This window comes from Meleagris gallopavo, chromosome 6 (assembly GCF_905368555.1).
Source record: "Meleagris gallopavo chromosome 6, MGAL_WU_HG_1.1, whole genome shotgun sequence".
In the NCBI taxonomy this organism is placed as follows: Eukaryota; Metazoa; Chordata; class Aves; order Galliformes; family Phasianidae; genus Meleagris; species Meleagris gallopavo.
The window spans coordinates 19148813-19174750 of record NC_139409.1 but is presented as its reverse complement, the minus strand read 5'-3'; the positions used below and the strand labels follow the sequence as shown (position 1 = coordinate 19174750).

General features: G+C 37.6%; 1 protein-coding gene across 4 annotated transcripts in view; it reads left to right on the top strand.

Moving 5' to 3' along the window:
* CACNB2 (calcium voltage-gated channel auxiliary subunit beta 2) overlaps nucleotides 1–25938 on the top strand; it is a 222020-nt gene that overhangs the window by 8253 nt on the left and 187829 nt on the right. For all 4 annotated transcript variants that reach the window (XM_085227307.1, XM_085227305.1, XM_085227304.1 and 1 more), the window contains exon 2: nucleotides 2376–2468. In XM_085227307.1, the coding sequence (XP_085083433.1) occupies nucleotides 2376–2468 (93 nt within the window). The remainder of the gene's footprint in view (nucleotides 1–2375; nucleotides 2469–25938) is intronic.

Below are 25938 nucleotides of genomic sequence, written 5' to 3'. Positions count from 1 at the left end.
AGCAACATGTTGTTAGTACCAATTCTTGTTCAGTTCAGTTTTCACAAAATCCCAGAAGAGCTGAGGTTGGCGGGGTGCTCAGGATCCATGTGACCCAACCCCTACTCCAGCAGGGACACCCAGAGCAGGTGCCCAGGGCCACGTCCAGGGCAATTGCTGAAGATCTCTGAGGAGGAGACTCCACAGCCTCTCTCTTTTTGTAAAAATCATATTAATTTGGCAAAAATGTCTTTGTCATAAGTTCACAGTTTGGGAGAATATTGTTGCTCTTAAGTCATTGTTAGTTCAATGTTGTAGCACATTAAATTATTTTGCTGAGAGTCAGTGCCAGGCTGGCAGATCTATTGTTTCTTTTTAAAATACTGGTGTAATGCTGGAGTCTAAGCAGAGCTCTGAAGTCCCCCAGAGTCAACCTTAGTGGTCTGTATACAGCCCGAGGTTGTTCTGCTGCATCTCTTGGAGGCAAGCTATCTGCATTTGTTGATTTGAAAAATGATCTTGCTTAGTAGTGGTTATTTGTCATCTTCCACGATTACTTTTAGGCTCTGATGTATTCTGTCATATTTAATATTTGTTAGCTAAGAGTCAAAGCTCAGACTTTGAAGTCACGATCAGTAGATGTTTCCAGCATGAAATTTTAACTGTGCCTCTAAGCCTGTCCTTTCCTACTATGAAAGCTGATGGGACTTGTGCCCAGAGCTCTTTCTGGTGCTCTGCACATTGCCCAAACCCAGGGAGGGACACGCTTGGTGCACCCAGGCAGGGTTTCATCCTGAGGCTTGCTGTCTGCATTGTAACATGTTTGCAAGCTCATTCTCCAATACACTGGTTATAGTTCTCTCTTTGTTCCTAAACTCAGGACCAATAGCAGCTTATGGCCAAAGATGGTGGAATGATGTGAATGCAAGGACTGAGAGTTTCAGAAGATAGTAATGCAATAAATAATATAATTACTTAGTGTAATGTAGTGGGGGGTATGAGCACACTAGCACACTATTAGCAAAGCTTTTTAAAAATTATTTTTAGTGGCATGCTGTAAATAAATCAGTGGAATTTCTGTAATTGAGTTTTTACTCTTGGGAAAAGGAGTCAGGGGGAAGACATGATACAAATCACTGAAAATTCAGCATGGAGGTGAGGGTGGCTGCTGTAGTTTTTCCTTGCTTTTTTTTTTTTTCCCCTAACTTATTGTGGACCTTTAAAGTTCAGTGATGAATGCAAGATGGGAGCTAAAATTGGTCATATGCCAAAGCAGACCTTGGAAGTGCAGAGAAAGACCCTGCTTATTGCTGAGGCCTGTGGGAGGTATTTAATGACAGGAGATGTGAGCCAGAGAGATAGATTAGTAAAGTGACCTTTAAAGCAGAGTGACGAGTGACAAAAAAGTACATTTATCAGTCTCAAGGAAAATAATATTTGAAGTTGGCGAGACATGGTTTTATTGCAAGTTTAGATGAACTTTAGAAATATGACTAGATATAAAGGGCTGTATCCTAATGTAGTTGTGCAGAACGAATCTGCAAGATTCTTTTTGATTCGTTTATCTGAAAATGTTTGAGGTAGTCACAACGTAGTTTACTGTCATTCTCCAAAAAGTGGTTGCAAATAGCATGGATTGGAACTCACATTTTTTTTTTTAATTATTATTTATTTATAGTATTTATTGATGGTTTGTATTCATCTCACAGAACAAATACTTTTTTTTTTTTTTTGGAGGTGGCCATTTGCTGTATTTCTATAACATAGTTTAATCACTTTTGCTTCTTTCTCCTTTTGTCTTTTTGATAGATTGAAACAATGCTTTTTCATTTATATGTATCCTTCCAGTTTCATACTCAGTTCTTCTTCATCTATTATGCTACTTTTCCTCAATTTAACTTTTTTTTTTTTTTTTTTTTAAGTTGTCATTGTCTTTATGTTTATCTTCAGTTCGTATCTTCTAAATCGAGAAGCTGTTGGTCACTGTTTGCTGTTCCCTCAGCTGACTTGACTCACAGCTGTGGTGTGCTGGAGGCTGACCCATTATTGCCCATCCTAGTTTTGCGTTTAGGTGAGCTGCAAAACAAGCTGTACTTCTTAGTCAATTTGACTTGTGTGAATAATACAACTATACAAGTTTATAAATGCTTCTCCAAACCTGAATGTGAAAAAAATAAACATTCAAAGCTCAGTCGGCCAAATCTAACTTTGTTAGTGAGCACATATGCGTGTAGCCCCATCAGTTACTGAACACTGATTATCAGCTGGCACAAAGTGATCATTTGAAGCTTTGCTGGCCTAGTAGTCACTGGTAAAGCTTGTGCTGAGATCTGTCTGTGCAACATAAACTAATTGTATCCCTAATCTACGCTTTTCTTTTTCTTTTTTTTTAACAGTCTTATGGTAAGGGGGCAAGAAGAAAAAATCGGTTTAAAGGATCAGATGGGAGTACATCTTCTGACACTACCTCTAATAGTTTTGTACGCCAGGTACGTGCTATCGTGGTATTCAGCTTTTATGTCTGGAGGACTTGGTGTTAATGTTCAAAGAATTGTCTTTTATAAATTGTCAAATCAAAGAGTGATATTGTAGCCTGAGGATTAGTACAATTTTTCTGCCAAGACAGGGAAAAATATTTGGTTGCTATTGTTTTGATCTTGGCAGAAAAGTACTTTTTCATTTCTGATTCGTTTCCATGTATAGTAGTTTTCATTATTTTTTTCTGTAGTGCTATCAGGTGATTGAAGCTGGAAGAGGAGGTGGAGTCTCATGGCAGTGCCTAAAGTGGCAACATTTGAGAGAAAGCATCAAAACCTACTAGTCTTGGGGATTTCCTGCTTAAAATAGTGCTGTGCAAGGCGGTGCTCACTGCTATGCTTTCCTCTCATTGTTATTTAAAGGCATGGTTTGGAGGGGAAACTCCTGGCAGCATTGTGCCCATCAAACAGGTGCTGAAAGGCCAGGAAAAGCTGAAGGGGTACTGCAGGGCTCTATAGCCTGTTCCTGTGCACGTGTATTTGGGACCCCTTCTTATATGGAGCCTCATCGGTGTTCTAGACATGGGTGGGTGCTTGAAGAACAACTTGATTAACTTGATCAACAGTTTGCCTTTAACGAACAACAAAGGTAATGAAGAACGTGGTGAAGGATCTTTGGCTACAGACCTAAGAGAGCGAGCTTCTATATGCTTATGGTAGAGGACAACCCAGAGAGCATGAAGGGTGCTTAGAGCTGTACCATGACTGCACCTATCCAAAGAGCCAGAAATACACTTGCTTGTGTCCTGCAGATTTAAGCTGCAGCATTACAAATGTAGACTTGTCAACTTTTTTTTTTTTTTAAGGGTTTCTGGAACTCGGGAGGTTTAATTGCAGTTTTTGGTTTTACTGTAAGGAAACACCCGACCTCCCTCTCATCCGTCTTGTCTTGCACGTGTCTCAGTTTCAAACCATTCAGTGACTCCATTGCTGTTGCTTTAGTTGTTTCAGTATGCATCCTCTGTTTGCAAAAAGTGTTTGCTTTGTCCTGTTGTGATCATGCTAGCAGGTTTTGTGATAGGTCATGGATTTGAAAGAGGGAGGCCTGTTGGATATAGGTGTGAAATATTACTTGATCATGAGAGTTTGTCAGTGCCAGTGAACAAGATGAAAATGAAACCCTGGATCAATAAATCACTGATTTATGGCATTTTGTCCTATTAAAAAAAATACTCTCAAAAAGACAGAGTAGTGTTTGGGAGTTGCAACAGATCTCCCTGTCCCAAGAATTCTCTGTAAAGTATCGGTTTTGCTGTTTTTCTTAGCTTCTCGTGGATGTTGAGCTCAGCTTGGAATATTTTTAGCAGAGTAAGAGTGTTTATTTTACACCAGCTATGCACAGCTCTTTGACTTTCTTGTCCACTTAAATGAGGCCTGAAATTACTCTTAAGTATCTCTTCTTGGTATCATTCATAGGAGCAGGGCAAGAAGGAGGGATCTTCAAACTCAACATAGATGTTGAGTTGGATTACCATAGTCAGTGGAGATCTGCCTGATTATAGCGCGTCGGGAATGATTCATGAAAATCTTGAAAAACAGACTTATAAATCAGGGTAGGTGAGCTTAGTCTAAAGGAGTCTGTATAATTTCTGGGGCTGTGAAGGGAACATAGACCTCAAGTGCAGATTTTTACAAAGAGTTTTATATCATTCTCTAAATCCAATTTTAGTAGTTACACAAGTGATATAATAAAAATGACTGAAGGGGGGAGTGGGAATTGAGCTGCAGGGAAAAATCAGAGATTTAAGAGATTGGTGAAGCAAACTCAGTTTTGATATGATATTGTCAGTGAATATAGTGAAGGGATGTTAATGGATAAATATAATATGTAGTGTTGTCCAAAACTAAAAATAAAAGATGAAAATTACACAACATATCTAGCAAATCATGTACAGGTAGAGTTTGAGTTTTACCAGATGCATAAAAGTGCATCTTCACAGTTGGTGCAAGGAGGTTTATTTCAGACCTTAGACCGCATCTTCAGCAGGCTTACCTGTCCTGGTCCTCCTGGGACTGCTTACTCTGTCTTATGCTAAAGAAGATACACCCCATACATTAAGCAGAGTGGGTGCAGTTGCTTTCTGCTGGCTCAGCTGCTCTACCCTTCCCTCGCTGCTGCATATTGCCTTCTCTTCATCTCTCTCTTGGAGAGTATTTTACAGTATATAAATGAACTTAATTGTTCTGCCATAACCATTTATTTACAGGAGAAAAAATGAGTCCAAGACTTTGATGAAGTGGATGAGTGCAACAGATAAGTAGAATGGACAAATTAATCCAAAACCAGTAGAACCAATAATAGGATCTATTTTGTTTTATTATTACCTCAAAACTGGAAAGTCAGTTTTGGCTTGGTGAGCTGCTTGTAGGTTTGTTGGCAGTAATTGTGATCTGCACATGAGATGCACGCAACCTGACTTCTTTCCTTTCATTTCACTTCCTTTCACATTTACTTTTGAATTTATCCTGCAACTTTCATATGTACCTCTACAAATACTCCCGTCTATGTGCAAGAGTGATTCCTGGAGTGGTCCTGAGCATTTATTGCTGAATTCTGACTATAAACAAGAAAGAATGTAAAGTCCTTTTGAGTCATCTGCAGCTGACCTGGCCTTTCACTGGGTGAGCTGGGAAAGGCCAGCAGGTTCTTGCTGAAAGCACTGCTGGGAAGTGGTGCTGGGTAAGAGAAAATATGTCTAGTCCTGAAAAAATGCATAAGAGCAATGCACTGGAAATACTGTGCAAGAGCAAGTTGGAAACAGGATTCAGTCATTTCAATCCATGGAGGCACTGGCCATTTGAGCTAAGCTACTGTAGGAGTAAGCAGCCGGTGTCTATTACTTGCACTGACAAAACTTTATTGTGTTTGTGTTTTACCGTTTCCTTAAGGACACATGCACCTCTGGCTCTGGTATGTTCCTGACACATTTCCTGCACTGCAGACTAAGTGCTACAGTAGTAAGAACAGTGCCAACTTAGTTTTATTTGAATGAGAGAGAACAAAGCAATATTTTATTCAAATTGCTTGAAAATTGCTGCTGTTGTATAAGGAGGATGAAATGCACTCTGCACGACCCTGTGCACAATGATCTTTTCCATTGAAATTTGTTTTTCAGAGTAATGAAAAAGAGCAGAGCCATTTATCCGGTGTTGTTACCGGTACATGTAAAAGAAGCATTAAGCTGAAGCAAGAGCAATTTTATACATATATATAAAATAAAAATTTTAAAGCAGTTCTTTTCAGTGCAGTTAAATCTCATCTGTACTATGAACTTTATCTGTTGATATGGATTTTTATTTCTGTTTTTTGCTTATGATTCTGAAAACCTGTAAGGTTTTAGGAGGATGCTTAGGATCATATTCCTATCTGTTGGATTTTTATTTTTTAATTTTTTAATTTTTTTTATTTTTTTTTTAGAATTGTTTGTTTCATTTTGTCTCCAGAGTATTATTTATGATGTTGGAGCATTAAAAAAATAACAGCTTGGACTTCCTTCCATTTGTGAGTAGCTCCTTCTTAACTTTTCAGCAGCTAGAGAAGGAAGAATTTTTTTTTCTTATGTTATGAATTCCTATTAGCAATTAAGCAGTGTATTCAGGAAGGAGAAACACCATGTTTTAATTGACTTCTAGCTAACTTTAATCAGTTGTCTTTAGGGAGCTAAAGAACATTGTGTTTTCACCATCTTTTCTGAGGTTTGGAGTGATAAGCAGCTTGTTCTTGGGGTTAGCTAGGAAAGACTGAATTGGATCTGATCTGTACTTGCTGCCATTTTGACTGATGCACGGTAATGATTTTGTTCCCAAGGGTTTTTCAAAATACCCATCAAACAAAATATTTTGCAGACAACACTGTGGCACTTCCCAGCAACATTATTTTAAGCAATTGCATGTTCTGATAGCATTGCATATTTTGTACTTGCACTTCTGGACCTGCCTTTGTCAAGGTTTTATTTTAAATCCTAATGATTAATCACAAGGGCAGTTGTTGGGATTTCTGTGTATCGCAAAGACAGATTAGGTTGTGAAATAGACTGTGTGCTACAGACATGCTTACTGAAATATTTAAGGTTTTATAAATCTGTGGGTTTTTTTCTGCCTCTAAATGTTGGCTTGATGCCTGTTACACTGTGTTCACTCAAAAACGCAGCTATAAATAATTATGTAGGGAATTCATTATTCTTCTACTTTCCTCTAAGGACATTTGCCTAGCTGTAATTACCATTGAATTTTATGAATGGTAAAACTAAGATTTGCACTAGAAATCTGTTTGAAAATATTGACTTAGTTTTGTTCACAAACAAGCCTCTTAGCCTTGAGTTTACCAGAGAACTGGGCCATGTCAGAAAGGTATTCTTGTACTTTTGATTTTCTTCAAGATACAGAGCTTAGCTGTGATTTACCTTTTTGTGAGGGGACAAGCTGCTGTGTGCTGATCCCACATGCAGGCTGCCAGTCTGGGCACTTGCAGGCTGAGCCACAGAGGTCAGTTGCACAGCATGAGAACAAACGCTGGCTTGGTCTAAGTACACAGCATTAACTTCTTCTGCTAAAAGCTGCCTATGCTTACTCTGATGGGCCTGTTCTGGCTTCTTGAAGACTCTGTAAACAAGATTGTGGCCAGCCAAATGATCTAAATTAAAAAAAAAAAAGGCTTTTTTATAATTAAATATATTCTTACAGTCTTTGTGTCCCTCTGATTATGAGATGTGTTTGGCTTGCAGAGAAAAAAAGGAACTTTTCAGGTTTGCGTTTAGCTTATAAACATAATAAAGCAATCTGTGTCTATTTTCTAGAGGTATTTTTCAAATACTGATTGTAATACAGAAAATCTAACAGTCTGCTTAATTTTACCATCTTTTATTTATGAAGCTAATGCCTGGACATATTTTTTTAGATTCTTCTTGTCTTTGTTCTAATTCCTACTGATTTCACTGAAAGCAATGCCAGCGATGTCTGTGGATACGCGCTACGACATCTGTTTATATGAAACAGATTAAAATCTTTGTTTTGTAGGTTTCTAATTGGATGGAATTCTAGCATCATATGGTTTTTACTGTGAAATACAAGTTTTGAAGGGAATATATTTTACTTGGATAAAGCTACCTATATTTGAGGTTTGTATACGGAGTGTGATTTTAGTACAGCTTTGTTCTATTGACAGTAGTGAGGGTTGCCAAGCTTTGCTGTTAAGGCCAATGTGTGATCATAAATCACAGTCAGGCAATGGACTTCCAGGGTGATGTGCTTTTTGTATCAAGCAATATTAATCATTCTTTAGTCAAATCCTGTGAGTTTCTGTTTATTATGATACAAAGTGATATAATGTCTCTAGTAGAATAAGAAAGAGAGGGTATTTTTAAATGTATTCCTTGTCATATGAAGTATACCAAGTTGTTAAAAGAAGAATGGGTGAAACACTTAGAGCAACATAGGGATCCGTAAGAACATTTCAGATTGGCTGTTGATTTAGAGTTTCACTCGTGGCTGACACCTCAGTTCACCAGTCATATGCTAAGAATTAGTTAGATGGAGATCAGTAGGAGGAAAAGATATAGGAAAGGAGTGAGTTGGGAGTGTGTGACTGGAGGAAGGAAATAAGGAGGGCAGAGGGGGAGACTTTCCCTTTTGGTAGCAGTTGTAAAACTGCTCTTCAGGCTCTGTGTACATGGGAAAATCACATTAGGCTCATTGAGCTATACATTTTCTCAAGTGTAGTAAGGGTTTGAAAAGTCTCCTTTTTTGGCCTGGAGAGAATAGAACAGATGCCCCTATAAAGCATGGGATTTTGGCATGAGTGACTGGAGGGGAGATGGCTGAGAAAAATCCCGGCGGAAAGGAAGTTTCATCTGCAGACTTCAATTCTTTCATGGGCCCTTTTTGCCTCAGATGGTTACTAAGAATAGAAAACAAACTGCTGCCATGTGTTTAAGGAAAAAAAAAAAAAACAACAACAACAACAACAAAAAAAAAAAAACACCAAAAACCCAACAAAAAACCGACACCCTCTAACTAAAACAAACAGGCAAAGTGTCATTAAAAATCTTATACATCTGTTTAATCTTTCCATGCTTTTGTAGCAGGGTATGAGAAAATTACAGGAGAGAACAACTAAATATAATACTTTATAAAAAACTGAAGGCCACCTCCTTCTAGCCTTGAGCTGATGTGTGATGTAACTTTCAGTACAGTGAAACTGTACACAGTCTTTCCAAGCAGCACAGGGAATAATATTTTGAAGATGGGGTCCATATTTGATTGCTGCTGAAGTGACTGCCAGAGCTGCTTCTGAGATGGCTTGGGTGGGCAGTGGGTGTTCTGAGGTATTTGACAGGACTCACATGGCCTCCTCTGAGAGGATTTGGAGGTGCAGGCCCTGACGTGGTGGTGGCAGCTGTGTAGGTGATAGTTATTGGAATTTATCTGGTATCTGTGCCTTTGCTGCCTTCTCACATGTGTATCCCAGTTCTGTTCTCCTTTGGGCACACCAAAGAGAGCAGAAATGTATTTTTTTTTTTTCTGGCTGCTCAGACAGCACCCAAGTTTAGTGGCACCACATGCATCCCTTTGCAACAACTTTTTGAAGTTTTTGAAGGCTGTGACAGGACTTTTGTGTCCGAGAGCCCTGAGGGATTTCTGCAGGTTGCAGGTGACTCTGGGCCATGGATATGGAGCATGGGTTCAGCTCATTTTGCAATGTAAGGTGTAAGGCAAAGTAAGGTGTTTCAGGCAGATGAGCAAACTGGTGGAGAATTGCACCACCTTTGCAATTTTGCTGAACATACCTTGGAGACTTCCGTTGTAGTGCATATTATAAGGAATGAGTGGAAAGGCTGGAGCATAACAGTGTGTTTTTAAGGTTTTCTCTTTGGCCAAATATCCTCATGACTGATGATTGCTCTCTGACAGTCTGTCTCTTGAAGCTTTATATTAAACAGTGTGCTTTCATGACCTGAATGTACCAAAGCCTTCCAGCTGCTTTGCGAACCTCCATGCCACTCTTTCTTGATGTGTTGGATGCAGCATAGCAGGAGCTCTAAGGGAGAAAGGCTACATAGTTGTAAAGAGTTAAATCAGAATTAGAAATAGGATTGAACGAGAATCAAGTGGTTTGTTTTATTTTGTCCCCTGCTTATCCCAGGAAATTCACTGTGGTTTCTGGTTCTCATGTGCAGCATTGTCTAACTTGAATTACTAATTTTGAACATTGTGGTGAGATGTAAGGTTCTTTTATACTATCATAGATGTTTTCTAACTATCTTAAGCACAGACTTACAGAATATCTGCAGTGGGACAAGTTTTCCATTGCATATGTTTAATTGTACTTAATGCAAAACCTGTCCAAAAATAATTTATGAAGTTTAATGCAGTATTTTGACAACATTTTCTTACAGGCCTAGTTAGTTGGAGTAGATTTGATCTGGGATTGTTTTTCAGACTTTTCTTTTTTAAATGGAGTAGTCCAGTGTAAAAAGTACTTTTTCAGCAATATGTTGGTTTTTCTTTTGAGAAGATATTTTAAGTAATTTTTAAAATTCAAGTTCCTACTTATCTGTAAATGTGCTGTAAACATAGCTGCTGACTTCATTCTTTTTACAGAAAAGCAACTTTGAAATCATTTTCGTCATTTTAAATACTGTATTGATTTTTCAGGGCCTGTGCTTGTGCTGCATGATTTTGACTGGGAACAAATGTCTGACCCAAAGGAACAGACTGGTCCTCCCTAAAGAAAATGTCATCTCACACTCCAAAATGCTAGTGGTTGCAGGAAGAGATGGAGCCTAGTTGGCCACTGTGCAAACTGCTTCCCATTCCCTTGATGTCGAGCAGAGTTCTTCCTGTTTCTGTTGGGGTTCAGGCAGTGAGGAGAGGCACTCTGCAAATAGTCCAAGAGATCCACTGAGGTTTTTGTCTTTCACAATACCAGTACGTTCCTGCTCAAACTCAGGAACCTTTCTTTCATACATTCAGATACATTGCAGTGTATACAAGTGCAATTTCTATGTAATTTCTCATGGAGTTGCCAGTTCTATGGGCAGTTGCAGCAGAGAACTCTCTTCACTTGGGCTGTCTAGTTAGACAGTAGTTCCAACACTGATTTATATATTCCTATAGATTTGAATGTTGCTTTTTCAGTCTGATCTCACTCAGCTTTTTCTTTGCTGGAATAGTACGTGCACTGAAAAGCTTTGTGCTCCACTACTGCTAAAAAGAAATGTAAATGAGTCTTCAAATGAGTTCACAGTAAAGGCTTTCCCTGGGCACTGAATTGTAGAGTGCACATCTTTTTTGATAGTCACATAACATTTTAGTTCCCAGATATAATTGGCTTGAAAAATAGTAGGACCTGAAGCAATCCTAGTTATTATGTAAATCTGGAAAGCTTCCCTTCCTTAGTAGGCTGTATCTTATGGAATATCTGAGTTGTTTTGTCTCTGTACAGATGCATAATGTTAATTCTAGGTTTCACACAAATTGCTAACCTGTATGATAAATGGTAGTCATCAGAAGCTTTACCCATTGGACAAGGTCTTAGGTAGGAAAGAGAAGTGGTTTTTGCAAATGAGTGGGGAGCTGTATGAAAGGGAGAAAGGGAGACGGGTGAAGTGAAAGGAGAAATATATCTCTATCTGCCTTTTATATCTTTCTTCCTATTACCTCCAGTAGTATTTCCGCATTTTAAGTTGTTTTGCAGAATAGAAGCGTTGGCAAGTGAGAATCATTTTTTTTTCCTGCAAACTAATAAAGTTATAGTATATGTTCAGTAATCTCCCATTACTTCATTTCCAAAACCGAGTCATTAGATGCATATGTCTCTGGAAGAACAAATTGTTCTTTCTCTTCCTTCTTTGACCTTATTTACTTTTCAGGAATTCTTTTGAAAACAGTAATGTGTCAAGGAAATGTTTTGGTTATAGTAAAAAAAGATTAAAGCTTATTTCACCTTGTCCTTGAAATAATTGCAGAGGAAATTGCCTGACTTATTAACAGTATAATCAGAGGTCAATTGGTTTTACATGTCTCTTCTCAACATCAATTTCAATTTATCCATCATCTGATATTTATATTGAAATGAAAATAAGATGTATTCCTAAAGAGACTTGTCTTGTTACAGTAGCAGGTCAAAGTAAAATGTTAACATTTCCCATGCTGATGAGAAATGTTTGCTCAGACTCCATCAGCAGTTTGAAGCTACCAAAGGGTAAAATTTGCAAAATCTTTATGTTCCTGTTATTATCCAAGGAAAGCGAACAGCATTTAAAATGCTGTCACCAAAAGGACAGCATGAAGGCACAGTGATAGATTTGACCAACTCCAATGTTGCAATACTTTGCAATCTGAATGTAGAAAGCGAGTTATCACTTTACGTAATAAATAGGTGTGGTGTTGAGATAAAGCCTCCAAATCAGATGACACAGCCAAGAGGAAAAGAGACAGTTTTGGTTTGAGGCCTAGGAAGCTGTGATTCATTGGAGATATCTGGAAGAGTTGGCAGTGTACTCTATGCTTTTCTGGGGAAATGACTTAACTCTTGAAGGCTTATGATTTTTCTAATCTTGTTTGATTAATTATTCATAAGCAGGAGCTACTTAAAACAATCCTTATATTTTTTACACAATGGTCAGCCTACATGTAGTATTTATTTCTTTCAGAAAGACTGCATGCAATATAAAATAACTTGAATTTGCATTGCTAGGTAAAATATTGCTGTGGGTTTGGAAGAGAGAACCTGTTTGAATGTTACACTGCTGTGTCAGGAGATCAGCAGAAAGTTTTGGGAAAGCCTCTCGTAGGTACTGCTTGAACTTTATGAGCTCCTGCACATTCATCAGGAGCACACAGTTCTTATTTGAACCACCACTTCATTTTTAAATTGCTTGCTTTGCTGGTCTGTAAACTGTTCAGCTCTGGCTGGATACATAAGTTGAATCTTATAGCAGTTGCTCTGCCAGAATTGCCTGCGACAGGCAGTGAAGGCGACCAGTGACTACACCAACCCAATAGCCACAAGAAAGGGTCTTCTGCCTTCCTCCCATTCTGAAGCAAATCTGGTAGTGCATTTTATGATGTTGTGATGTTTCTCTTCCTTTACATTTGTTTCCTAATATCTCTAGCTAAATTAGCTAAATGATTTACTAATGCTTGGTTAAAACTTGCCTGTTGAAAGCTCTCAATTTACTACAAAATGTGTTTTTTCATAAACCAAGATGATTAATTGTCTGAGATCAAATCCCTTGGCTAATGTGTTTTTGTCCTAGTGTAGCAGTGGCATTCACTGAGTGCAGTGAGGTTTAAAGAGACAATTGTAAGAACGGCTTTCTTACCAGAGTAATCTTTTACAGTAAGATATTTGGGCTGTTTCTATCTTTCCTTCAAGACAACTTCTCTTCAGTAGAAATAAACTGCAGGTTCTCTTAGAATGTCCATGCTTTTTGCAGAGAAATATTTGAACCTTGCTAATATGTCACATCTATTGAATTTCAAAGAGTTTTCAATATTTCTTCAAGAAAATTCAAAACAATATATAGATCCTTTTTGATTTATTCCATAGCTTGTGTAAAATGCAATGGATTTTTTTCCCCCCAGTTTAATGTATTTGCCTTAATAGCCTCTCAAATAGGCAGTTATCGTAAACCCTGCAGAAAACCTATGATCAGATTATGTGAGTTGCTCTGTCTTGAAAAAGGGCCAAGAAATGTCATTTTTCTTCCAGGGGGCTGGATTCTTTTATTCCCACTCACAGCTAGGCTCTCTGGTGGCACACTTGAAAATGAATAATCTAAGTCACAACTTAAACATTTAACAAACGATTGAGAAGCAAAGCGTATTTTGTACACTGTCTGTATTGTATCTTCTAAATGTTGTTTCCCTTATATGCAAACAATACTCAAACTATTTACAGCCACATTTCCTATAAACCTCTGGTGACAGATACTCCTTAACTTAGAATAACTTGTTAAAGTTTTGTAAACTGACTGCTCTTGAATGACAAAAAAAATACTTCTAAAAATTTAGATCTAAATTTTTGTAAGTCTATTTGATGTACACATCTCATATTAACCCATGAACTCTTGGCCATAATGCGTGGTAAGTCTTGTGGGCTTTGTGGTTGTGGCACTGACCAAGAGGTTCAAGACTCTGTGACAGACTTTTCTGGGCAAATGAATGAATGTAGAGTTCTCTCAAGCCCTTCACAGCAGTTTGAAGATTAATGAACTATGCTTTTTCCAGCGAAGTCAATTCCTACAAAGAAATGTACTACGTAATGGTTATCTCAGATATCCTCCTTTATCTTGTATCCTTAGCAGGCCACTTTTGTTATTTTATTTCTTGGAACTTGGCAGAGTTTTCTAGAAGGAAGTAGTAATTTTAGAAAAGATGGTAATAACTCCTTTGTAGTCTACGACTTAGCCTTTAGGTCACCATTGCAAAGAATTCCCATCCCTTATTTCTGGAAATCACTTAACTTTCTCTAAGTGTCTAGACTATCATCATCTCAGTTAAATGGATATGAGATATAATTACAGTAGGCAGCTGACGCACACCCTGCCTGTTTTGACCCATCTTCTGGCATACTTTTTGAAGGAACCATATTTCAGATGTTGATACCATAAATGATTACAGTATGATACAAAGGAAGATTTTTAATTTAAACACTTGCTTATTCCAAAAGAATTTAAAATGTATAGCATTCAACTCAGACCAAAGATTTGAAACTTTTGGAGACAAAATAAAACTCTATAATTTAATTCGTATTTATAATTCTGTAGAACATGGAAACTTCTTCTGAATGTCAGGTCTGCATACTTTCAAGCAGTGGAACTTCTAGAAATTTTACATGCTTTGATTTTTGATCATGGACATTTTAATTAAAAAGATTTCTTGGTTCAATAACCAAATTCTTGGCAGTCTGAAGTATCACTTTTTATTCTTCCAGCAGAGTGAATGCAACTCTGAATTTACATAATTTGGCTCCCCTTACATGCTCTAAAATCAATATGGTGAAAAGCAATTTAACACCTCTTCAAAATTTGGTATTTAATCTGGTGTTCTTCTTTCTGTCAGAAGTTGGCTTTATGCCGTGGCAAAATTCTTCACATCAGTCTGGAGCTAAATCTTTACACCTTACTCAGAAAAATCTTTGGTTTCCTTTGGCATGTAATGTGATGCACTTTTGTTGTGCTAGCCTGTGCTTTCTTTCAAATCATGGTCAGTTAAGTCATGTGTGTCTGACCTTTTGGCTTGCCTGGGCTGCGCTGTGTGAAGAGGAATTGTGTTGGATCACATACATATAGGTTGCTCCAAAAGAAGTGCTTCCTATTTATTTTTATGGAAACTGCAACAGCTAAAATGAGCACAATAGCTCTTTGATGGATCAATTCTCAGCTACAAAACACTATTTTTCAACATAGTCACCACCATTAGCTACACATTTTTGCCAGAGATGAACATGAGCTTGCATGCTGTGTTAGTCAAAACCTGCATCAGTGGAGGTGACCCACAGTTGCTGTCACCACTGCTGAAACGCACCACCCAACACCTCACTGTGCTCACATCTGCTGTTTGGTGTTCATAAACATTCAATGAACATAATGGATGTCAATGACTGCAACTTTTTTGCATGGAAGACTTCAATTCCGCAACTCTCTTTCATATATGCTTCCATGTCAGCCACCATTCTGTCAGACTGCCCCTCTGCTGCCATCTGTCACACAGCAACAAGATGGAATGAAATATTGGCAGGAAGGTTCAGCCCCTACTGCTATACTAATGATATCCACCTCGGATGTTGTGGGCCTACAAAATAAAACATGAGGCATTACTTGTGGAGCAATCCTCATAAAATATTTAATATAGTTAATGTATATAAGAAAGGAAACTTATTTTTACTGTTAATATTTTTATTAACACGTTTAAAAAAAGAGAGAGATAAAGACATAAAATTAATAGGATATTTAACCCTGTTTTTGTGAAATTAATGCATCAGGCTGGTTCAGTGGCAGTGGTTGACATTCCTAGTGAGTTCTCAGGGTGCACTCCATTTTGAAATTTGGAGATTCCTATTTATGTTGACTGAAAGTGGAGTAACAGTTATGAATTGATCTGATCTTAGTTTCAGAAATGGAATCTTTTGTATTTTACCTCTTGATTGTACCTCTAAGTACTGTTGTTTCATTGCTAATGTGAGGAAGCACTTGTATGTGATGCACATTTAGCTCAGAGTCACTAGTGACCAGGAAAAACAGAGAAATGTGTTAATACTACTGAAACAAACTCCCACAATATTCTCTTGGTGAAATAAGAAGGAAATTTCAGTCACATGAACAAGTAGGGTCTGAAATATTATTGTTTTGGCAGATCTTTACTTCATACCACCTCTGCAGAACAACTGCAAGGGAAATAGTACACAGCTTCTCACACTGACCCCTAGTCAAGAATGGAGTTGATCCTCTGTGGTGTTTCCCCAGAGCTGATTTCAGCTGTAGCTACTTGTACTGCACTCCTGGCTTAATGCATATTGTTCAGCGTGTTATTCTTTTTGCTCTGTTTTTCTAATTTTTGGGCTGTGAAAATCTAGCCTATTTAGGCTTGCCAGTTCTGTTGATTCTGCAAGCCATCTAAAAATACTGGTAGAATTTGACAGATGAAATTATTAACTTTGCTGTTTCCAATGTTGTTTTAGTTTTGCATCAGTGAGAACTTTATGATCAGTCAGTATATAATTCTGGGTCATTTACACATTGGAAGAGACATTTAATTCGTCATTGAATCATCATCATTTCTCTTATTGTCGGTTTGGTAAGTAGCTTTGTACTTGGAGAAATCTTACTCCTAGCTTATTTAAACTGAAAGAGGAATTTTCTAGGCTGTGTGTGTGACAGCACACACAAGATTTTATATTTCACGTTAAAGAAGTTCACTGTTTAGACTGGTGTTATTCATGGTTATTCAGAACATCTATTTGAAGTCAAGCAGCTTCATTTTACAGTTAATCTGGCAAACATTTACCTCTCTGCTTAGAGTATCATTCCGTGATTTTTCTCTACTAGCTCTTTATAAGGCCTTTTGTAAGATCTCACTAAGGAGTTTCTGCCAGCTACAGAGCAAGACTTATCTTGGCCTTCCTCATGCTAATGGACCTTACCCTCAAATCTATTTAACTCTGTGAAAGTGCTATTTTAGCAGTCACTCAGGAGTGAGAAATACAACAGCCTTTAGATTTCAAGTAGAACCGGATCATTCTCAAAACATATTATCAGTCATCCCCAAAGCAGAACACTACCAAAATCTGACATGTATAAACCTTTTTTTTTGTCAGCTTAATAAAGTGTTTTTCATTGGTATGCTCTCTGCTTCCGAGAGCATTTGCCAGCCAGTAGGATGAGGAAACACAGCTCAAATTGGTAAGATGCTGAAGATTCATCTGCAAATGCCTTCATGTTCTTGATGGCTTGCTGAAGCCTCAGGGTTGCAAGGGATGCTTAGCCTGCGGTATGGGAAAGGGTCTTCTCTGTGGCTCTGGGACACATTTGGTGGCCAGATGAACAGTAAGGAGGACAGTGTAATGCTGGTTATTTCTGATCAAGTGCTGCATGCCACTTCTCAGCCTTAAAGGACTTTAGGAATAGTCATTTGGATGCATACTAGATACAGCTTAAGCCAGGGCTGAGGATTTTCCTTTAAGAGCCAAATCAGACCAATCGGTACAACTCCATGAGGACCTACAGAACTTGTAAATTGCAGTGGTAAGGAAGTTGGGCTCTCTGGTGATGAACGATAGGATGCAAAGAAGTGGTCTCAGGTTGCACCAGGAGACGTTTAGATTGGATTTTAGGAAGAATTTCTTCACAGAGAGGATGGTCAAGCACTGGAACTGGATGCCCAGATAAGTGATTCCAGAGAAGTCACTTCAGTGACTCCAGAGACTCTTCTTCTCTGGAGGAATTTAAGAGACGTGTGAATGTGGCACTAAAGAACAGAGTTTAGTATTGGGACTCTGTGGGTCAGGCTAATGGATGTAGGTATTTTCCAATCTAGATAATTATGTGGACTTGGGGCTCATCTATCCTTCTGGTTTTGCCCTGGAGTTTTCAAGGCAGACCCAAACTGCTGTGTGTTTTCAAAAGGTTCTCTGTTTGGGCAGTGGATGGACCACTCTCTGGGGCTGCCAGACATTCCTGTTTAGAATGAGTGTTTTGACCCCACCCCCCCCCCAAAAAAAAAAAAAAAAAAAAAGGAAAAAAAAATGGCGTTGTAAATTGTGAGGTAAACAGGTATTCAGTATGAGATAGCTTTGGAAAGAGAAGGAAATGGAAATACTGTGACAATACAGAGAATGGTTCCAGCCTTTGTAAATAGAACACATAGAATATCAGGTTGAATGAAAAGAAGTTTTCCCATTGTGACTGCAAACATTTTATCTTGCCTATTTACTGTATAGAATGTGCTAGGGTTTTCTGGATAGATCTGATTTATTTGATTGCTAGTGGTCTGTTACTTGTTAGATCTTTAGACACTGTAAATGATGGTGACGGAAACATTTGGATAAACGTTCCCTCTTCTTTTCATGGTACATCTTTAACATCTATGACTGAATCTATTAATTACTACCAACATTGCATTGCTTACTTGTTTTTCTTGCTTTTCTAGGAGAAAAGGGAGAACCCAGTACAAATTCAACCTGTACTGTTGCTTAACACAATTTGTATGTTTTTAGTGATGCTGTTGGCAATAGATAGCCAAGACTGAAAGTGCACTTCAGCTCCCATTCCAACTAGCAGCATTCCTATGTGTGATTGATACTCATGGAGAAAGACCAGTTCTTCCAGAAGTTGATTTGTATTACCTAAATTAGTCTTCTGCTCTGAATTACACTCCAGAAGATGGTAATTTTAGTCCCACTGGTACTGGAGAAATATCAGGGAAACAGCTGTCTCATTTTGCTGCCCATGATTGGTGGCTGTGAAGTATTTTTTGCTCATGCCTCTATCTGATGGTCATACCCTCATCATTGTTATTTCTGCAGCTGTTTAGCATTAGTTTTATCTCTTTGAGTACAGATTCAGCACACATTGCTACAATGTTTTCTGTGTCTACTCAGCTTTCTTATTTCTATGGGACCTTTCTGCATCTGTTCTCCTCTATTGAAATCAGATGGTCTATACCTATAGGGTGTAGAATACAGCATCACATAAGCTGTTTTTAATGTTATTGCTATTGTGCATTTAGGAATGACTCATTGCTCCGGAGATTGAGTTGTTAAAACATTTGCACATCTCATTAATCTAATACAATAATTCCCAAGAAACATTATAGTGAAAAAGCCTATTGTTTGGAGGTTGCATGGTGAGCTTTTCTTTGTTAATAATACCATTATCTACGTGTAACAATCTTAGGTGTATTTTTCTAACAAATAAAAATACAATACAAGGGCTCCTTTGCAGAATCCAAAAAGTGATGTCTTGGAATTCAGAACTCAGGGAGCATTGGATCAAGTGTCTTAAAAGCTACATTTTAATTCTGTTACTCATACCAATCATTGTCATTATATCAATCTTGATGCTTTTCTGAGCAGTGACATTTTTCTTTCTTTTTCAATATAAATCATGGAAATTGGTGACAGGCACCTGATTCAACAAGAGATTGGTTTGAAAACTATTTTAAAGCTCTTATTTTATGTAACAGTATTCTATAAAGTGATACAGAACAATAAGGCAAATGGAAAACCTCATACAGCCTTGCTCCCCAGTAGTTTTATGATTCTTTTTTAGACGAGAATTTTAGTGTTTAGCCAAGCTAGTGGGCTACTTTTCAAATCTGAGGACTAAATTTGGTTATCTTCTTGCTTCACTGTCTGTCTTTCTACTTTATCTTGGAATATAAGTCTCTTGTCTTGATTCCCCTCTGCTAAGAAAACCAAAGTGAATCTATACAATCTGGTGGCCTTTTTTTTTTTTTTGGCCGTTTTTTGAAGTATAAGAGATTCTGAAAGTGAGGAAAAGTTAATGTGCATATTGGCAGGCAGTCATTCCCAATATTATTTCTAGTGGAATGTGCTCACTGCAGAAAAAAGTAAAAAATAGGAAGCAAAATGAGTGGAGAGAGTCTACCAGAAATGACTTGAGTTGGGCTTCAAACATCTCCCTTCAGGGACAGCAGTGTTAGGCCAGGCTTAGAAGCATCCTGTTTTCCTAGGCCTGGCAACCTGTCTCTGCAAGAACTTGAAGTCTCTCTATCTATAGTAAAAACTTGGTGGTTGCTGTAATGTTGATTATTAGTTTGAAGTTTTTGTGTATTTTTGCAAGTGATAACTTTTGAGATAATCAAGTTGTTATGAAAATATACCAAAGATCAAGATTTGGTATGCTGGTATGTAAAATACCAGCAATTTTCAAAGTAAAGAAAGCTCCTTCACTGCAAATAGTTTCCTCTCCATTGACCTTTTCAGAATATTTTTGTTCTTAACTATGTTAATTTTTATTCCATATTTTCCTCCATTGTTTTCTGCTGTAAGAGAATAGGATGATGGGGTGTACGTGTAAGCTGAAATAAAGAGCTTTACTTTTTTATGTTATTCATAGCATGTATATACATATATGTGTCCTTATATATCTGATCTGATTTTTTTCTCTGTAGGACATAAAAATAGATTTCTTGTCCTGAAAGTTCTAGGCAGGCTAGTGGGCACTTGACTTTACTCCACAGTTGCTGGAGGTCAGTGTTCCCCAACTAGCAGTGATTTTTTTTGGCTTGTGTAAACGACATGTGCTCTGTTCAACATTGTATGCATTCCAGGGACTCTGTTTATTGCAAGTGCAAGACTGGGTACAGAAACTCCAATTTAAGACATACTTCTTAAACTTCCTATTCCTTTGGATTTTGACCTCCAGCTTAGGTTGCAGATCATACCTGCAGGCAGTAAATCTAGTAGATGTTATTTCATCATGTCTTTTTAATAAAAAATATATACAGAAATACAAATGAGCACATGAGGAACAGGTAAACTGTATGGACATATTTGTATATAATTAAATATAATCTAAAAGTCTGTGGAAATCGTTGGATATTATCCCTGCTGCTTGTCTTTGTTATCTGCCTGGGGTTCTTAAGAAAAATGCTGAAATAATCACCTTTTTTTTTCAGATTGTTTTGTCCAAACCTTTATTACTTTTTGCAACTTAAGACATGGTATTGGTATGTGGATAAACTTCAGTATACTCTAGTATAAACACTGGTAAATTCTAGTATTCTCCTCAATAAAACAGGAGAATTTAATCAGAATGTTCTGTTCCAAATACGAACGGCTTTACAATAAAAGGTATAACAAAAATATATCTGTCTATGCCTTGCTGAAATTAATTGCTGAATAAACTTTGTAAGAATAAGTAACTAAATATTTGTACAATGTTGTTCAAAAAAAGCAGTTTTATCCTAGCTTCATTGTGTTTAAATTTCTGTAGAAGTTTCTTTTTTTAAAAACTTTTATTAGCAACATCCACTATTTGCTGCAGGTAGTAAAATAAATAATCTTTCTAGAATGTATGTGTTGGACATGCACTTTCACTAAAATATTTATATGAATTAGTATATGAAATGTTTTCAAATACATTTTTTTGAAAGTACATCTTCTCAGACCTTTTATTTCCTGATCTTTTTTTATAATTTATTATTATTTTTAACTTGCATTCTGTATGATTATATTGTAATATCTTTGGTATTATGATCTGACTTTGCATTTCTTGAGATATGAGAAGTCCTTCAAGTTGGGTTTATATAATAGCTTTTGTTCCAAATATCTTGCATATCCTCTGGAAAAAAAAAAAAAAAGATACAAGAATAAAGCACTGTATATTGCGAAGGTGATTAAACTGTGAATTGAATATCCTGAATATCCTTTGATATTGAAGTAGCTTTGGCTGAGGCACCTAACACACGTCTGGGGCAAGGGAAGTTGGGAGGGTGATCAGGGGGAGCCAGAACATGATGAAAACTTCAGGTGCTTCAGGACCAAGACTGGTCTTATATTGTGCTGGATTTGAGGTGAATCTCAGCAGCTACAAGGCCAGCCTGAGTGAGGGAGGTGAGGGGCAGCAGCCATGGGAAGGCCAGGAGTGACCCCCTGGGCAGCACGTGGCGCTCCAACTGGGTCCTGGTGAGGGCCTTGAAAAGGTAACTTGTCCTCGAGTAGTGGGAGAATAGAAATAAATAGTGGAAGAAAAACTTATTTTGGAGTAAGAACCACAAACACAAGGGAAAAACTTCTCCCCGTGTGATTTCTTTGGTGTCCTACTCGTTGAAGACTGAGCTGTGGATGGACATCCAAAAAAAGGAAACATATGCTGTGTTTTGTTTTTCAGCTTGAAAAGCGAACAGCAGTGTACTTTTGTTCATAGCCTCTGTCAGCATACGTGTGCAAAGCATATGTGTCAGGCTGTGGTGTGAGCAGGGAGGAGGGGCATCCCTTTTACAATTGACCATTTCTGTTGTGGTGAATGAGGAGGGAGGAAGGGAAAAATGTGAAGTGCTTGAACAGCTGACAGGAGCATTCAGTATTTAATGTCCTTGTCTGCTCAGAAATTTAAGCACTAAAGAGGCACGATTTGTAACAGCCATTTCCAGTTCTTGGAGCTGTCATCTGGGTTGTTAGTAATGGCTTATTTTGCGGGGAAAAGTAGCCTTGAAGATGCAATTTGCTGCCCTCACAAATAACTTTGTGTCTATTATTTTTCTACACATTTGAATTATTTCTATCAGATATTCTAAAACACTGCTCTATTGAAGAAGTTTTAGGAGGGTACCAAAATTTTTGCTTGGTTTTGTATTCCGGAATGTGACCTTCCCTGGTCTCAGGGAAGTGCAGACATGGTGACCACCAATGAGCACTACTGTATGTCGTGCAACCCTTGTGCAAGCTAGGGCCATGGTCACCATAGGTGTGGGCTGTGAGCAAGCACCCAATCAACTGTAGAAGCAGCTGCTAGCAAACTAGCATTTTCTAAACTCATCTTTCTGTTTGACACCTATTTCATAATGGTTTTAGCCACTGATGTTTGATTTTTATCCTTATCCTATCAAATTAGAATACAGTTACTGTGTTAACATCAGAGCAAGATGAGATTTTTAACAATTCATGAAAGTAAAGGGATGTGCATGATGCTCTGAATATGTAATCATACTCACTAAAATTTAACCCCTCTTAGCTTGCTGTTTTACATACATTTGAATAAGCAAATTGCTTATACATTTAAGCAATAAAATAAATTTAAAATATTTTATTAATTCATCTATGCACATCATTTAATGCGATACTAAATATTTTTCTTATGATTAATCCAACAGGAAAAATAATTAAGGGATATTAAAAATATTATTATTGACTCGATGAAGCCTCCATCAATACTTTTCTAAAGACAGCTCATTTGTGTAATTTGTTTTAAAGTATTTTAGTAAATGCTTTCAGCTTAAGAAAGTGACAGAAATAGTTCTCTTTTTTTTTTTTTTTTTTTTGTTCCTAATGTCAAATGAGAAATTCAGGTAGCTCAGTTAAAATGCAAATTGAAGTACATCCAATTGATTGAAAACATAGCCTCATATTCCCCTTTGCTCTTTCCATTTGCCCTTTCCATTCTTCTTTCACAATATTGCATATTTGGTCTGACACTTTAAATTGGTAATCCCCTTAGCAGAATCTTCCATTATCTTCTACTTAAGCTGGGTAAATCTAAATAGAAAATTCCTGCTCTAGCCTCTTGTGTTTGATGCAGCACTAAATTGAATGCAAGCTGGATAACTCTCGCTAACATTACTCATATCTAAGCACAAGAGCCGTGGTGCTATCACTGGTGCCATCACACAGGGACCAGTGTGGGGTACAAATTATTTCTTCCTCTCTGTTTTTTGTGTTTCTCCTGGTATTTGTAGATTGGAAGAAGTTTGTCCCCAGATTTGTTCGTAGTCCTTTTTTGGAGTTACTTTGATTGGTTTACTGACAGCTTAAAAAACACCCCTCAGAGCATGCAGGTGCTGAAGCTTATTAAGGCTGATTGGCACCAGTTTGGGCTCTGTGTTGCCCCTGCAGTGCCTAGAGTTTTTGTGTCATAGGGTTTTCCTATTTCTTTTAGCTGCTTTTAAGTTAAATCCTTCAAGTAAAATTAAATTGAATCTCTAATAGGTACCTCTCATGAATATAGTAAGGTTTCTTACAACTGTTTAAACAGAAGTGTTCCTTGTTTTATTTACCTGCTAGGAGCAGGGCTTTTTGAAACAGAAGTATTCCTTGTTTTATTTACCTGCTAGGAGCAGGGCTCAGGTGTCTGTAGTCTCTTCCTGCAGGGGCTGATGCTATCACTCTGAGGTCTCTTCCACGAGGAGCATGCCTCCTTTCTTCCCATCAGGGTAGGCAATGGAAGCGGCTCTTGGAGAGGAGACGCAGGGCCCAACACCTGACAGCCTGCAGGAGTTCAATAGTGCAGGCTTTGCAGAGGAAATTCTAAGTCTTACTCCTGAAGATGAGCTGGAAACAATTCCTGTGGAAGAAACTCAAGGCCTTGAACCTGAGAACTTAGAGGAATCAGCTCCTGCTGAAGCTACACAGGACACTAAACCTGAGAATGGGCAGGTACAGTGGGGGAATACTTTATGTTAAAAGGCTTTGGGGTGTTTTTATGGTTACTAAAATGCATTTGTTAACAACTGTAGTCTGTAATCTTACTGTTTCCTGAATTATATTTGAGAAGGCTGACTTGAATTTCACGGATTTAGCCTGTTGTCTCTGCAGGAGTAGGAGTTGTGTGAAGCCCTGGGAAGGCTGGTGGTGCAGGGTTGGTCAGTTGGTCTTACCTATGCAGAAATGTATCCTGCAATTGTTTTAAGGTGGATGGAATGGGATGGAGGTATCTGTTTAAGCCGGCCTGCATAGCTAACTTGTGGATGCATCACTATTTTGTGATGAGGCTTTTGTCTTTTTTAAATTGAAACTTTCTTCAGCTATCCTATCCTGAACTTGAAAGCATGACCCAAATAAACTTTTTATATTGCAAAAAGTCAGCACTGACAGCTTGACTGCTTATATCTGAGGTGTTGTTCTTTTGAGAAACTCCTAATCAAGAAATATTAGGAAGAATTTCTTGTCAGTCTGAAAAGATGGCTGTTGTTTGTGGATGAAGGAATGTATAGTAATGCAAGAAGAAAATTATCAAGTGTCTAACATTCTAACAATCCAAGAATCTGAAAATGTGGTGTTTTTTTTTGTTGTTTTGTTTTGTTTTTTAGAGAATGCCTTGACACTCTGTCAAAAAAATCTTAACTTCTGATGTTGAAAGGTTTTTTTTCCTTCCTTTTCTCATTGAGCGTTTACGTTTGTGTTGTGTTAGAGAAAAAAGATCAGAGTGGGAGAGCAATCCTTTTAGTTAGGGGTCTGTTTGGAGCACCTCAGTGTGACATTCGGAAACTTGTTTAGGTATTATAACTTTGAAGAATTAAGTGCTGCTAAAGTAGGACTTTTTATTTCTAAAATTATTTCATGGTGTGTGCAAACTTCACTCTACATCTTAGCCTTTAATCTTTGATTTTCGTATTTGTCAATGTTTTCATTGTTTTCTAAATTACAATACTATCTATGAAGTGTGAAGAAATTCATTACATTCCATTTCAACAGTGCATTCTTTTTTTTTCTTGACCCAAGTAATAGTTCTATAAATCTTTAATGATGAAAATCTGAAATATTTGATCACTATTTTAACAGACATCTAGTTATGTTGTTTACTGCATCAGTTTGCTCTATTGCTATGACAAAATAGATTTACTCATTTTTGTGCAATTTTGCAGTCTCCACTAAAATTCTCTGCAGTAATTTACAGAAGCATGTGTTGTCATTGGTGCTCTGTTTTGGCATGACATATACCACATACTGCCACATGTTTGCACTTAGTGGTGCAGAGTGTAACAGTGCTTGATTAATGAGCAGTTGTGATCCTATTACATGTGTCCTACATTCTCTAGGCTGGTTTGCAAAGCAGCAATTGACAGGAAATCAGTCCTGATGAGCGTCCTCCAGTATGTGAGTCAGAAAAGGACAACAGCAATTTTCAAAATCTGACCATTGAACATTGGCATAATTTATTATTTTGCTCTGAAACGGTTGAACATACAGTTTTTGGAAGATTTGTAATCCAGGGCACTGAAATAAAGCTACATGAAAGTACTCATATTGATATAGCCCACTCTTTGCCTAACAGCTGGTAACAATTCTTGCTGTTGAAGAACTAAACACGTACAGGACTAAGACCTTAGTTCTGCAATGTTTTCCAAGTCCTTTTTACTGTAACTGACTGTGTGTGTGGGACCTCTTATGTTATTGGGTTGTGTATGTACACAGTCCTTTTCAAAACAAAACTATGTTGATAAAATTGCAAAAATCTTG